This window comes from Bufo gargarizans, chromosome 10 (genome assembly GCF_014858855.1).
Source record: "Bufo gargarizans isolate SCDJY-AF-19 chromosome 10, ASM1485885v1, whole genome shotgun sequence".
NCBI lineage: Eukaryota > Metazoa > Chordata > Amphibia > Anura > Bufonidae > Bufo > Bufo gargarizans.
Window position 1 is genome coordinate 31,549,751 of NC_058089.1, and position 16,443 is coordinate 31,566,193.

A 16,443-nucleotide genomic window follows, 5' to 3' on the forward strand; every position below is an offset into this window, starting at 1 on the left:
GCGATACGGCTGTTCCCTGCCGGACCTCTGCGCACTCCGGCATTTCCAGAGGTCTGTGAGGCTCTGTACGGCCCCATTTACCATAACATCCAATGGTCCCACCAAAAACGGGGATTTCAACTAACAGTATTCTAAGGCCTCAAGCACACAACCGTATTGTTGTTGGTCCACATTTTTTGCAAATTTCACAAGGGTTGTCCAGCTTTCAAACACTTTTGGGCAGCCCCTCCCTCCCCGCTGGACTCCCGGAGGGAAGCATACAGTACTTACCTGCCCTCCTCCACTCACTACCAGCTCCTTCGGTCCCCACACGCTGACCCCCACTCATCAACTTCCGGAAGGGGTGGGGGATCCCGTGTGCCACTACAGCCAATCACTGTACATGTCACAACCAGCCATTTCTGCATACCGGAGATGAACCTCCAGAACCATACACAACGCTCTGATGAAGTGAGGTTTACTATCCTCAGCCTCCACAGGCAACCTCAGGAATCAGCACACTGTGTGAACAAACCCCTATTTCACCATTTTTCTGTGGAATTCCCACACAAGGGCATTTTCATGAAGGGTCTCAACTAATCTTGAGTTTAAAGTTAACAAATCCCAGATTAAAAGTTTTTAGCCACAAGATCAGAAGGATGAAGCCAAGCGTGCAGGAAATTAGAGGCTTTAGAACGTAAGGCACATTTTGACATACATGTTACTTATGAAGAGACCCGATCAATGGATCCACACCGATACCTACAACTGGTTCCATCAGATCGGTGCGGACATCTTTAAATGGTCATTGTACTTTTATAGAACATTGTGTCAATGAATAGTACAGGCGAATATAAAAAAATATATATATAAAAACTTAGTAATATATCATATCAGAGAAAAATGCCTTGCTCTAAAGTTATTATCTCTCAACAGTTAATAGTTTTTGGTGATCTTTATCTACTTTTAGGTCTTTTGTGAAAAACATAGTTTTAGGTCAAATTTATGCAAATGTATAGAAAATTTCTGAAGGGTTCACAAACCACTGTACATGTCAGTGAAGAATGCATGAATAAACATAATGGGCTCTTTACTTTTAACTCCCCTGCACACATTTTCAGTGGGCATCTTGTGGTTTACTAATGTTAAAGAACTGCCACAAAACATTTTATTCTCTGACCTGCTAGAAAGGTACATGATGTAATCTGTAGTGAAGGTAATCTTCTTACCAGAGACTGTATTTGTAAGTTATAGCCTCCCTTCTGATCCTCAGCTGTGTCATGTGACCAACACTGACTTTCCAAATAACACAGCATCTGATGTGTGGACAGGAAGTCTCTTTCTCTATGTATTCCTATGGGGGCGTCTATGTCAGTCTCATAGGAATGAATGAGAAGTAACTGACCTTCTGTCCTGTGTCAGTTGGAGATCTGGTCACATGACACAGCTGAAGATCAGAAGGGAGGTTATGACTCACAAATACAGTCATAGGTAGGAAGATTACCTTCACTACAGTTTACAGAGAATACAGGTCAGAGACAAAAAAAAAAAATGTGTGGGAGTGATTCTTTAGGCTAGGTCTACACGACGACATGTGTCGCGCGATAATAAGCACGACAGATAGGGCACAACTACACTGCAACTTTTGTTGCACCAATGTCGCGCAACAATTTTTATAATGATAGTCTATGGTGTCGCAATGTGCCTTGCGACATGCTGCGACTGTGAAGCGACAGTCGCAGAAAAATACATCTCAAATAGATTTTTTGCGACTGTCGCGTTGCAGCATGTCACAGTGCGACACCATAGACTATCATTATAAAAATTGTCGCGCGACATTGGTGCAACAAAATGTTGCGCGACAAATGTCCTGTAGACCTAGCCTAAAGGGGTTGTGCAGTCCGACTCCTTTGCAGCAGTAGTGCAGTGGAACTACAACTGTTCATCACATTCACTTGAAAGGAATGGAGCAGTTGTAATGACATTGTGCCGCCTCTACAAAAGAAATGATGCGCAGGTAATTCTGAAGCAAAAGCAGCGCTTGTACAAGCACTGCTACCTCTTCAAACAGCTGACTGTGGGGTTACCGGGAGTTGGACCCCGCCAATCTGATATTGATTACCTTTCCTGAGACTAGGTCATGCACGGCACAATCCCTTTAAAGGAATCCTCTAAATTGAACAAAACAATTGTAATGAAATGTGACAGAACACTATAAGAAGCACCACTTAACCATTTATTCTTCCCCTACAGCTCCGGCATTGTTTACTCAACTGCAGCAGTGACATACCCGTAGACCAACGTGACCGCTGCAGCCAATCAATGGCCTCAGAAGTCCCATACCATATTTGAAGTATTAGAATGTATTGGCTCCTATGAGCCGAAGTTCTTACTTCGCGAAGTCTCGTGAGATTTCACATAATAACGTCATAAATCAATTTAACTGTAAAAAAAAAAAAACATTTACCAAACTTAGGTTTGGTTCCAAGGTACCGCTCATCCGTACCGTACACCGCTGAGACTGCATCACAGTAAGCAGTCACAGACGGAATGAGGGCGCACTCACACAATGTGGGTTTTGTTGAAAAAATTTTGGTGACTGAAAATCAGTTCCATTGACTTGGATGAGACGGCAAGCACATGGATTTCTGGAACTGATTTTCAGTCATGGAAATTTCTGCAACATAGGCTACATGCACACGACCGAATGTGGTTTGCGGTCCGCAAAAAAAAAAAACAACACACACAACACGGATGACATCCGTATGCCGTCCATTTTTTTGGGCGGATGCATTGTAACAATGCCTAAAACGGACAAGAATAGGACAGGTTATATTTTTTTGGCGGGGATACGGAACAGACATACAGATGCAGATAGCTGTCCAGACCCTTTGAAATTAATGGGACTGCATCCTATCCGCAAAAAAAAAAAGGAACAAAATACGTTTGTGTGCATGAGGCCAAAATCTGCAGCGTGTGAAGGCCCCCTAAGTGGGTAAAATATGGTATTTTTTTTTTTTTTCCTGACATTACTTGCTGTGGTCATCAGCGAAGGAACAATGGCCGCCATCCATTCACTGCTATGGGGGGTCCGAAAAAGCAGAGTGCTGGCTCCATTATTTTCGCAAGTATCTTAGTGGTGAATGGAGAGCGTACTGCACACGTTCACCAATATGGGACTGTCAAATAGTAGAGCCAGTGCTCAGATCTTTTTAAAACTCACATTACGGTAAATGCAGGGCGGTAGCGAATGCGCAGTGCGCTCTCCTTCAGTTCAGGGGGGCCCATTTTGGATATAGGAGTAGGTGCCTGAGGTGGTATCCATCTGACATTGATGGCATAGCCTAGCCATATGCCCCCAGTGGATGAGATGAGACAACCCCTTAAAAGGGCACCTTACTACTATGAGGGAAAGGAACGGTGTTACTACTCGGTACACTGCTGTCCCAACATCGTACAGTGTTACGTAAAAGGGGGCGGTGGAGCCGGAGCCAGTGCAAACGTACCAACTCTAACTCCGGCTGCAAAGTAAAAACGTATTAAAAGGGTTTTCCGGTAGTTAGATATTGATGGCCTAATCCTCAGGGTCTGACAGCCAGCACCCACACCATTCAACTACTTTGGGCAGCCACCGGTGTCATGAAACTGTACAGTAGATGGGACCGGAAGCAGAAGGCGCCGTACACTGTGAAGTGACCGCGTTGGGTGCTGTAGCTCCCATTCAAGTGCATAGATTACGGCGCAGACAACTGATCGGTGGGTGGGAATGACAGGTGGCGGATCACCAGCTATCATGAGGATAGGCCACCCAGATCACACATTTAAAGCCCATCTGTCAGCAGATTTGTCCCTATGACACTGGCTGACCTGTTACATGTGCACTTGGCGGCTGAAGGCATCCGTGTTGGTCCCATGTTCATATGTGCCCGCATTGCTGAGAAAAATTATGTTTTAATATATGCAAATGAGCCTCCAGGAGCAACGGGGGCGTGACCATTAGGCCTCTTTCACACGACCGTAGGGCTTTTTCAGTATTTTGCGGTCCGTTTTTCACAGATCCGTAGTTCTGTTTTTTGTTTCCATTTCTGTTCTTCCGTATGGCATATACAGTAATAACATAGAAAAAATTGGGCTGGGCATAACATTTTCAATGGATGGTTCCACAAAAACGGACCGGATACAGAAGCCATACGGAGTACATTCCGTATGTGTTCCGTTTTTTTTTTTTTTAAAGGACCCATTGACTTGAATGGAGCCACGGAACGTAATTTGCGGGCTATAGTAGGACATGTTCTATCTTTCAAAGGAACAGAAATACGGAAACGGAATGCATACGGAGTACATTCATTTTTTTTTTTGCGGAACCACTGAAATGAATGGTGCCGTATACAGAACGCAAAAAACAGCCCGCAAACGGGAACAAAAAAAACGGTTGTGTGAAAGAGGCCTTACACCTAGAGGCTCAGCTCTCTCTGCAACTGCCGCACCATCTCCATTTTGAATTATAGGGCCAGGTTTGAAATCATCATCACACCTGATCCTGTCAAAGTGCAGCAGTTGCAGAGAGAGCAGAGCCTCTAGGAGTAATGGTAACGCCCCCGTTGCTCCTAGAGGCTCATTTGCATATATTAAAACATCATATTTCTCAGCACTGCGGGCGCATATGAATATGGGACAAACACAGATGCCTTCAGCTGCCAAGCGCACATGTAACAGGTCAGCCAGTGTCATAGGGACAAAACTGCTGACAGATGCCCTGTAATATTGTAGAATAGTTTATTAAATGTACAGTTTGCTGCATATTTACTTTCACGGGAATGTAGGTAACCTTAGAAATGTTACTCATATACATACAGTATCTCTTATGTTCTATTAATCTAAGGGACTCATTTATGGAAATAAAAAATATAAATGCTACTTAGCGGGGCTCGGGGGTTGGAATTTGGTCAGATGTTTGGCTCACCAACTCCGCACCCTTGGTTAAAAACCATTAAAGGACATGTTCACAAAGTGGAATCTTCCTGTAGATTCCTGCGCATAATCTGTGCTGAAATGGATGCGAAATCCAGCGCTAGCCGTGCCTCATTGATTCGCACACCAATTCTCAGCTGCAAATTGGAGTGCAGGAAAAAGAAAAATTACCGAACTGTCACTTCCTGCCACGACAGGTGGCCACGTGGATTTATCCCATTGAATGGGGCTAACCCACCTGCCAAAACGCAGCAGGAATCTGATGGTCGGCTGAGGCTTTCTGCAGCTTTCAGACTGAAAAATCTGCCATCTGAACCCGGCCAAAGGGAGATTTGGAAAGGCAAATATCAAGGAACGCCCTTCTCCACCAAGATCTGATCGTCTTAGTGATGAAAGAAGACGTATGGTGGACTGTACCTCCCATCATTTACAAGGATGCTCCCTTCCCCCACCGCCGGGTCCTTCTGTCCATCCAGGGGTCCGCTACTCTGGATCCAGACCCTCAGCCATTGTTAGGACCAGAAGAGGTCTCCAATGAAACCAGTCCTTGAGATGTCTTCTTCTTCTTAGGTCTATCGGTTTCAGGAAAAGCTGGGTGGCCGACCAATAATCCTACCTGGTTATGGGACCTCAATGATGCATCACTGGACAGAACTGACAGTCGGGACTTTAGGAAAGATGGATGACACCCCAGGAGGTTACCCAGCTTTCCCGGAGACATACCTAATAACTGATACAATAGGGTGATTTTTCTCCAGCACACGATCAGCCCTGTGTGAATACAGAATTGATGTATGGGTCTTTGGGATGGATTTCGGCAGTGCACATCTCGTCTACCTGCATAGGACACACTGACGGGCGGCGACGGATGACGCTTGTGATGAAAAATCTGCATCGTTGTTGCAGAAATTACTTTGCATCAAAATATTGCAACATTGTAACAGATCAGATTGTGAATCAGCCATTTTTATATCCAGGATGCAAAGATCACCCCCCAAAAATCCCATTATAAAGCCTATAGGACAGGCCTGGATGTATGGATGGCACACTGGCCTGACCTTCACTGCATTCCCATAGGATACAATGGCCTTGACTGGTACAATGTAAGTGCCCCCTCAGCAGGGCCACCCGCAGAGCGCCCCCTGCCGGCTCCAGTGCCAGTAACGGTCCAGTGATGTCTCCCCTCAGCCCGTATCTGCCCCGCTCTCCCGAATACTCACAGTTCCTGATGTCTGAGATAAACACGGCCAGGCCCCGCATCCCATCTCCTTGGACACGGCGGGCATCTTCCCCACAGAGAAGGGGGGGCAACGCCCGGAGCCAACGAGAAGCTAAGGAGCCCCGGAGCCGGTGCGCTTAGCTGTAACGTGACCGGGTTTACAACTGGATGTGTCTCTTCTCCGGCCCCGGCGCGCCCCCGGCTACACCTAGCAGCGCGAGCAGGACACGGGACCGCGCACTGAGCCGGAGAGAGAGCACAGGAAGCGCGGTCACGGAGGAGGCGCGGGAGCAACGCCTTCTCCTCGGCTTATATAGAGGGGGCGTGGTCCTGCCAGGTGTTGACCGTCACGTCATTGGACGAGCAGCGGACATATTTGCATATCTGCATCTGGAATCAGGATGTTGGGCCCGGCGGCGGCGGCAGGAGAAGAGACGCGTTACCGCGGCGCATTGATACTCGGAATATTTACTGCCTAGGCTGTATGGGGCTGGGGATACAGAGGGGGTAGGGGGCTATAAAGGTGCACGTCACTTGTAATGTGAGAAACCGCACCGAGGCACTGGCTGCAATACACACAGCGCCATACCGCTATGCTTCACATGGGAACTCAATGAAAGCAAACCCAAAATCAGGGGAATACCTCCTGTCATGTCCATTGGCTGTTGTGCCAAGGACCACAGTGCTAGCATAGAGATGAATGGGGCCGCAGTGGGACTCGCACATTTGCCGTATTAAAGCAGTGTTGAATTTCTGGGGTGGCGTTGCAGCCCGCGGGCAAGTCGCGCTGAAATTCTGTTCGTTTCTATGCTAGCGCTGCTACACCGTTATTCTGGGGCCCACAGCCAAGATTGTCATGTGGCCAAACCCTTAGGGCTCATGTACACGACCGTATTTTCTTTCAGTTATTTTTGGGAGCCCGTATGCGGAACCGTTCACTTCAATAGGGCCGCAAAAAAAGGGGAAATGACTCAGTGTGCATTCCGTTTCTTGTTGTCCGCAAGTCCGTTCGGCATAAAAATAGAACATGTCCTATTCTTGTCCATTTTGTGGACAAAGACAGGCATTGTTACAATGGATCCGCAAAAAAACGGATGTTACACGGACCACAAAACACATACAGTCGTGTGCATGAGCCCTTCTCCATTTCCCAGAAATCTAGGAGATCCTCCTCTCTAGTGATAGTCGCTCTTACTGCAGCGTGTATCGGGTACACCTAGAGAAGCGCTGCGCAGGTAGATCCAGTATGGACCGGAGGACGCTGTAACATGGAGACTGCCTGTGATTGATCTGAGGCTGTTCTTTATCCGGACTCTGGTAAATGTCTGGGACCCCGGTCTAAGGGGTCAGATGGCGAGTGATTCTAAATCCTTTTCTGTGACTAACAGGGGGATGATTATATGCACAGAAGTCCATGTTAGCGTTTACCCACTTCTGTGCTGGAGGATCTGCAGAAGCTTCTGTTGCAGATTCCATCATAAATGCAGGAGAGAAGAGCGCCACAATGCTGTGTCCTTTTATACGGTAAAATACAGGGGTTTCTAATGGAAACCAAACCCTGCTACAGTCAGTGCGGTAGGTCAAGAGGCGCTCCTTTCTGTCATTAGTTAGGCCTCTTTCACACGGGCGTCATGGATTTGGGCCGGATAGGATGCGGGTGCGTTGCAAGGAAAATGTGCAATTTTTCCGCGCGGGTGCAAAACATTTTAATGTGTTTTGCACACGTGAGAAAAATTGGCATGTTTGGTACCCAATCCCGAAGTGTGGGTTTGGGTTAGGTGTTATGTAGATTTTATTATTTTCTCTTATAACATGGTTAGAAGGGAAAATAATAGCATTCTTAATACAGAATGCATAGTAAAATAGGACTGGAGGGGTTAAAAGAGATAATTTAACTCACCTCATCCACTTGTTCGCGCAGCCCGGCTTCTCTTCTGTCTTATTCTTTGCTGTCCAGGAGGAAAAGGACCTGCGGTGACGTCACGGCGCTGTCACGGCGCTCATCACATGGTCTGTCACATGATCCATCAACATGGGGGATGGATCATGCGATGGACCATGTGATGAGCGCAGTGATGTCACCACAGGTCCTTTTCCTCAAAGAAGAAGAAAGAAGAGAAGCCGGGCTGCACGAAGAAGTGGATGAGGTGAGTTAAATAATGTTTTGGTTTTTTTTAACCCCTCCATCCCTATTATACTATGCATTCTGTATTGAGAATGCTTTTATTTTCCCTTATAACCATGTTATAAGGGAAAATAATAATGATCGGCTCCCCATCCCGATCGTCTCCTAGCAACCCTGCGTGAAAATCGCACCGAATTCGCACTTGCTTGTGGTTGCTTGCGATTTTCACGCAGCCCCATTCACTTCTATGGGGCCTGCGTTGCATGAAAAACGCACAAAATAGAGCATGCACACAACGCACAACTGATGCCTGAAAATCACCGCTCATGTGCACAGCCCCATAGAAATGAATGGGTCCGGATTCAGTGCAGGTGCAATGCGTTCTACTCACGCATTGCACCCATACGGAAATCTCGCCCCCTGTGAAAGAGGCCTTAGGGCTGTTGTCACTGTGATTTCGTAGTAAAGAGGTCACAGAGAGGCACGGAGCATTATCAGTCATGTTAATGCTCCGTGCCTCTGCAGTCTGCATCGGGTTTTGGCACTCTTTCACGGAGCGGATGCCACGCACGGCATCCGCTCGCGTGAAACAGCCCTTAGAGATTGTCGCTTCCCTTATCTTAATCCCTTATTTTATTTTAAAGGGTTTCTGTCACCAGAATTAAAGGGGTATTCTCATCTTAATGATCACTGTTAAATCTGTTAATGATTTAACAGTGATCATTTTTCTAAATATATTTCATTAACAAATTCCCACCCCTCAGAAGTAAATAAACATATACTTACCTGACTGTTGTCTTCCGTCTCCCTTGGTTACGGCCACCGCTCTTCTCAGGAATCGCGGTGGCCGCGCGTGCGCAGACGACCTTTTCTCCCGGCCGGCTGTGCGCTGTACTGAACGCGTTCAGTACAGCGCGCGGCCGGCCGGGAGAAGACTTCAATCCAGATGGAGCCCGCCCCCTGCCGAGTGCCGAAACCAGGAAGTGGACAGCGCAGCGGGAGCAGGTAAGTATGAAATAGAGTCTTGAGAATACCCCTTTAACCCCATTAAACTGGCTGACATTAGCGATGTGTTAATGTCAGCTGAACCTAACTAGTCTATTCCTACTTTTATCTACGCCCTCGTTACTCCAGAAATATAACTTTTATAATATGCTAATTAGCCTCTAGGGGAAGGGGGGTGTTGCCCCTGCTCCTAGAGGCTCCGTTCTCCCACCTCTGGCCACGCTCTGCTACACTAGATTGACAGGGCCAGGCAGCCTTCATCTCCAACTGCCAGCCCTGTGCGCTGGGGAAATCTCGCGCCATTCAGTATTCGGCACAGTGAGGAAGCCAGCAGCCAGCCATACTGAACGGGACGGCGCAGGCGCAAGATTTACACTGCAGACAGGGCCGGCTGTAGGAGACCAAGGCTGCCTGGTCCTGTCAGTCTAGTGTAGCAGGGCGTGGCCAGATGTGGTAGAACGGAGCCTCTAGGAGCAGGGGCAATGCCCCCCCCCCCCCCACATTAGCTAATTAGCATATTATAAAAGTTAGATTTCTGGAGTAACAGGGGCATAGATAAAAGTAGGAATAGACTAGTTAGGTTCAGCTGACATTAGCACATCGCTAATGTCAGCTAGTTTAAAAGGGTTAATTCTGGTGACAGAAACCCTTTAATTATTTTAATTTACGGTAATTTATGGGAATATTTTTTCTTTTTTGCCAAAAAATATTCTGAACAAAAAAAAAAAACAACAACATACAATGTCTTGGTATACATATAGAGAGATGTACCTGGGATGCCATTACATTGGGCTTAGGAATACATCCTACATGGGGAGAGTACTATTGAGGTTTTAAGTCAGAGAAAATCCTCCAATTACTACCAGTGGGCTCTGCGGCTCACTGTTTAGATTGTCTGTCTCCAATACAGAAGGTCCTGGGTTCCAATCGAAAAAATGAGACAAATAAACGTAACATTTACAGGTGTGTCGCCAAGTGCTGTCAGGCAATTTGTGAGTTTCAACATAACCCTCTTCCTTTTCGTTGTGACGTACAGTACTGTAGTGTCGCCATGCTGCTATCTTTGGTGACTTGTGGTGTTTTGCGGCCAAGGTCACCATGTAGTCCCTCTTCTATACTACTGACCTATCTTTAAGTCAATCAGCTGTTTTCACAAGATCCAGCACAAGAACCACAGATTGTGAAAAGGTAGGTCATCAGTAAATCGTTTGAAGTTATCCTATTGCTGTTAGGATAGGTGGGGGTCCTACTGCTGGGACCCCACCAATCACAAGAACGGGGGGCCCATACTCCTGCAGCCCCTCTGAAATGACAGGAGCGGTCAGTCGTACATTTGCCTGGCCGCTCCTATTATTTCTATGGGAGGTCTGGAGATAGGCGAGTACAGCGCTCACCTATCTCAGGAATTTCCATACAAATTAATGGAGCGGCCGCATGGATGCACAACCGGCCACTCTATTAATTTCTGGGGGGGCTACAAGGTGGTACAGAGCCCCCATTCTCGTGATTGGTGGGGGTTCCAGCGGTTGGACCCCCACCGATCTAATAGTTATCCCCTATCCTGTCGATAGAGTATAGCTTCAAACAAGTGGAACTTCCCTTTAAGGATCACTATATACAAGTAAAATGTATGGTAATTTTTTGGGGCTGTAAAAACACCAAATAACTAGATATTTTTTTTCCTGGCATCTGTTTATTTTTCCTCTCTTTTAGTTGTTTTTGCAGTGTGTTTGCTTACTAGTGTTTTCTTCAAGGCATTTGTCCCCTATAGAGAAAGTGATGTAAAAAGGACTGAGAAACACCAGCATGCTGTGTTTTTAATAGAAGCACAAAAGAGAAAAAATGCCACCTAATGGAATAAAAATGCCAGGGGCAAAAAAAAAAAAAATGCCCGTATGTCCTGCGTTTCATATTTCCCCTAGACCTTTAGCTAACATCTGGAGCTCTTATTTTACCATTAAAAAAAACAACAATAAAACACAGATGCAGAAAAAAAACTGTCACGTATAGAGCTCTTGCATTACGTTTTCTGGTACATAGAGGTTTCCCTCGATCCTGTTCTCCCTTAGATTGACAATGGGCTCTAATACTGAGGGCATCTTCTTCGTAAAGGAGCTCTGTAGCATGGAGATGCCATGGAGTCAAAGGGTGTTTTGGCGCCAAGCACTTGGGACTTACTTGTCAGTCAAGTGGTCGGAGCAGTGACACAAACAGACAAGCACCAAGAAACAATAAACACGTTTACCCAGTGTAAGAAGGTACAAGGAATCATCATGGATGATAGGTACGTGTCACCGAGGTTGGAGTAAGAGCCGGTTTTTATGTGTCAGCAGCAGTTGCTGTTTGACACCTTGATACTTAGTATGGCTGTAATAGATGATTTGGGACGGCTCTTACTGGGAGTAGTCAAAGTGCTGGGTGGGTGACTACTCCCCATGTTCCAGGCCGGGTTTTGCCAGGCATAAAAAACAGCCATCACTGCCAGGTAGGAAGGATTACCTCCGTCTGACAGTGGAGCTGAGGAGGTCTGTGTACTGTGATCTGAGGGCTGTGTTGGGATACGGATCCCTGTGAGGGCGAACAGGCCGCCTAACGCCTGCCTGTGGACTTGACAAAGCAGAACTTCCAACAGAGTTTGAAGTAACACCCAGGAGAAAAGGTGACTGTTTTGTATATGAACTTTTCATGTGTGTGAACGATCACCAAGCAACTTGCGTTTTTGTTTTGCTTTCATGTGTGAATAAACACTGATGTTTTGAACCAAGAACTTGTATTTTGCCTCTGTGCTGCACACGTTAAGGCTTCGTTCACATCACTAAACGGGGCAGGAAAACGGAAAGGACGGATTCGGCACATAACTGAGCCGAACGGAGCCCACCGACCTCATAGACTATAATAGGGTCTGTTAGATTTCCGCTCAGAAGAAGATTTTGGAGCGGAGACAAAAGTTGTGCATGCAAAACTTTAGTCTCCGCTTCAAAAATCTTCTGAGCGGAAACCTAACGGACCCCATTATAGTCTATGGGGCCCGTGGGCTCCGTTCGACTCAGACATGTGCCGAATCCGTCCTTTCTGTTTTCCAGAGCGAATCCCCACATTTAGTGGAGGATGTGTGCAAGTGCAGGGAAGCTGGCGTGAATGCTGATATATTTTTTTGGTTTGCATTTTTGGGCACGGTTGTATGTTGTACCTCAAACCAGTGGTATTACAACCCGTAACCCACAACAAAATAGAGGCTGTTGTGAAGGCCCTCGTGGAAGCTAATCTACAACAGCGAGAGACCAACCTGCACCAACGGGAGGCTAATAAGCAACAGCAAGAGACCAACCAGTTGCTGCTACAACACGTGATGGCCTTGCAGATAGCAGGAGCAACCCCAAGCGTCCACGATGCCCGGAAAGCAGTCCGTGCAGCGATCCCTTAGATGACACTAGCAGACGACATCGAAACCTACCTGGAGATGTACAAGAAAGTGGCCACCAGGGAAAAGCTGCCCCAAAACCAGTGGGCTGAGGTCATCGCTCCTTTCCTGGCATGAGAGTCCCAGCGTGTATATTTCGACTTGCCGGACGATCAAGGGTCCGACTATCCGGAGGTAAAGGGTGAGATTTTGGCAAGACTGGCGGTAAATGTGTTGGGCCGGGGATCCAGCAGGTTCATCAATGGGGGTTTAAGCCGGCTGAGCCCCAGCAAGATCCCAGTATTATAACTTACTCCCCCTTTTGCAAAAGTGGCTACAGCCTGATGTGCTGAGTCCCACGACTATGCTGGATAGACTATTGGCTGACATATTCTGGAGGGTGCTGCCACCCCCTCTCCAGCTCTGGATCAGCCAGGTGTCTCCTGGAAATGGTGGACCCAGTGGAACGCTATAAGGCCACTAAGAATCTTAAGGGGCGTTCTTTCAGGAGGTGGACAAGTAAACCCCAGAACTCCCCAACCCAGGCCCAACGGTATGAGCCTGCGAAACCCACCTGGGAGGTTCCCACTATAGGCCGGACCCAGGTAATCTGCTGGCAGTGTCAGGAACCTAGCCATATAAGGGCTGAGTGGTGGTTACCGTTAGTCACTGTATGCTATTAACTGCGTGCCACAGGTACCTCGGAGGCTCTAGACCACTTGTGCCAGGTGGAAGTGGGAGACACTCAAGCTGAGGCGCTGATGCACTCAGGGAGCTTGGTAACCCTAGTAAGAGCTACCCTAGTGCGGTCCGCTGAGTATACTGGACAGAAAGTTGGGGTGATGTGCATTCACGGAGACTAAAAAGACTACCCCACAGCGCTGGTGACTCTAACCATGGTAGCCGGCAGGTGGACCCACAAAGTGGCAGTAGCCGCAAACTTGCACAACGAACTCATAATAGGGAGATACTTTCCGGGTTTCCCGGCCCTATAGCTGGGTTGTGAGAGTGACTGGTACCCCTAAATCAGGGGTGAGCCCAGGAGATTGGCCTTGTTCAGGAGGACGGCCAGAACCCTGGGAATCTGAGGCCGAAGGGCCAGCAGTAGGGGTTACCGCCACCTCGGTGGAAGAGGGGGAGACAACCCTGCGTAGGGTAATGGTGGGAGATGTGGTGGAATTGCCACCGGGACCTGAGTTGGCAGACCTCCACGTCTCCGGGGAGAATTTCGGTACAGCCCAAAGCCGAGACCCAACCCTATCCCGGGCTTGGGAGAATGTGGTAATAGTTGATGGGGTACCCCAACAACCTGTGGCCGAGGCCATGTTTCCCGGTTTTGTTATCAACCAGAATATGCTATATTGGATAAGCCAGCTGCGGGGTGAACCCATTGAACAGTTGGTGATGCCCAGGGCTTATCAAAAACTTGTGTTAGAGTTAGCCCACCAACATGTTCTCGAGGGTCATCTGGGACTGCAGAAGACACAGGATCGGATACTACAACGGTTTTACTGGCCCGGTGTGTTTATAGAGGTGGATAATTTTTGTAAGTCTTGCCCGACCTGCCAAACAACTAGCCCCCAGCACCTGTTCCGCAGTCCCTTAGTGCCTCTCCCGATTATCGATACTCCATTTGAAAGAATCGCTATGGATCTCGTAGTTCCAGTACCGAAGTCCACTAGAGGGCACCAACATATCTTGGTAGTCCTAGACTACGCCACTCAGTACCCGGAGGTGGTGCCACTGCGACATACATCGGCCAAACTCATTTTAAAGGAGTTAATGGAGATGTTCTCCAGAGTGGGGCTACCTAAAGAGGTTCCGACTGACCAGGGGACTCCTTTTATGTCCAAGGTCATGCAGGAACTCTGTAAGTTGCTTAACATCAAGCAGATACGGACATCCGTCTATCACCCGCAAACTGACGACCTTGTAGAAAGGTTTAATAAAACGTTAAAAACCATGTTAAAATGAGTAGTGTCTAAGGATGGGAAGGACTGGGACCTCCTTCTGCCCTATCTTATGTTTGCAGTGCGTGAAGTGCCCCAGACCTCTACTAGGTTCTCACACTTCGAACTCCTATATGGCAGACATTCATGTGGTCTGTTGGATATAGCCAAAGAGGCGTGGGAGCAACAACCCACACCATATAAAAATGTTATTGAATATGTTACCCAGATGCAGGAACGTATGGAAAACGTGTTGCCGCTGGTAAAGGAACATATGGAGGCAGCTCAGCGAGCTCAAAGTCGGGTGTATAATCAGCAAGCTCGGGTACGCATCTTTAACCAGGGAGATCGGGTTTTTGTTCTGGTATCGACAGTGGACAGTAGGTTACTGGCTAGGTGGCAGGGACCCTACGAGGTACTCGAAAAGAAGTAAACTACAAGGTACACCAGCCAGGGCGGCGGAAGCTGGAGCAGGTGTACTGTACCATGTGAATTTGCTCAAACCTTGGAACGATAGGGAGGCCAATACTGACGATAGCCCGCAGCCGAGTTTTCTAGGAGGAGAGGTTCCGGCCCCTCAGTCTGATGTAAGGGAAGCGTTTGCCACAGTGAACATTGCTGACAGCCTCTCCTCTAAACAGACTCAGGAGGCCAGGGAGTTCGTCAGTAGGGACATGGACGTGTTCTCAGACCTCACTGGACACACTTCCATAATCCAGCATGACTGGGATTACACCGGAGGGGCTATACCAGTATATGGTGTTACCCTTTGGTCTGCATTGCGCCCCCGCCACTTTCCAAAGGCTGATGAACATTGTGCTGCGACCACATCGTCGGTGCGCTTCGGCTTACCTGGATGATATTGTTATCCACAGTACCAACTGGGAAAGTCACCTACCCAAAGTACAGGCTGTAGTAGACTCCCTTCGGAAAACTGGTGTATATGTAAACCCACACCAAACATAGGAACAAGAATGGTGGGGAACATGTTGGACATAAATTGTCTTCCTATTATATCCTCCATGTTCCCCACCTTTTTTGTTCCTATGTTTGGTGTGGCTTTACGTTCAGGGTGTGGTGATTGTCTTGTTTGTAGTTACATGTCTGGTCTGTTGGTGTTGTTTGTCCCAGCATGTATGCAAGGCATTACCGTGTGTGTTGTGAGGAGGCTTCTGTGTTCCTCGGAGGGGGAACAGCGTTTACCACCTGCCTGCGAAAGTGGGCTCCATGGTTTCCCAGAGGGGTCAACCGGGTGAAAGGAGAGATTCTGTTAACGGTGTGGTTCACAGTGACTGGTGTCGCCATTGTTGTGTGAACCGTTACCTGTGTTGGAATCTCTCCTCGTCCACTCTCTGTGGTTACGGAATTTTGGGCCGTTTTGCTGGTTGCATCTCTGTTGTGCTGGCTGTGGGTTCAGCATGGATCGCCTCCCGTTTTGGGCATTGATGCTTGTCCTCCAGAAGATTAGGGATGCTTTAGGAGATGACCTGCTCCCTTATCCCAGTCGCTGGCCTAGTTGTTTTCTTGTCTGCTTCCCATTGTACAGTGGGGGGTTTCCCCCACTCCCCACTGTGACAGTATGTTCCACAAGATGGCCCTCAAGCACTGGGCAGATAGTAGAGAACTGGCAGGAGCACACAGCAAGACTGGAGGAACACTGAACCCAGCCAACAGGCCACAGGCAATATAAACTTCGTGGCCACACCGAGGACACACCTAAATCCCCACCAGCTAGATAATTAACCCCTCGGCACCAGACAGGCAAGGCCCCAGGAGAAAGGAGGAGGCACCTACA

The 16,443-nt window shown here is 47.8% G+C and overlaps 1 protein-coding gene across 4 annotated transcripts in view; it reads right to left on the reverse strand.

Moving 5' to 3' along the window:
- The window catches only part of LOC122920283 (AP-2 complex subunit alpha-2), a 75,616-nt gene extending 69,173 nt beyond the window's left edge, over positions 1 to 6,443 (reverse strand). For 2 of the 4 annotated variants that reach the window (XM_044269671.1, XM_044269670.1), the window contains exon 1: positions 6,171 to 6,442. In XM_044269671.1, the coding sequence (XP_044125606.1) occupies positions 6,171 to 6,210 (40 nt within the window). In that variant the 5' untranslated portion in view covers positions 6,211 to 6,442. Of the gene's footprint in view, positions 1 to 6,170 lie in introns of all 4 variants that reach the window. The other 2 variants (XM_044269669.1, XM_044269672.1) reach the window with 2 other exon arrangements.
- Between the last annotated feature and the right edge of the window lie 10,000 nt (positions 6,444 to 16,443).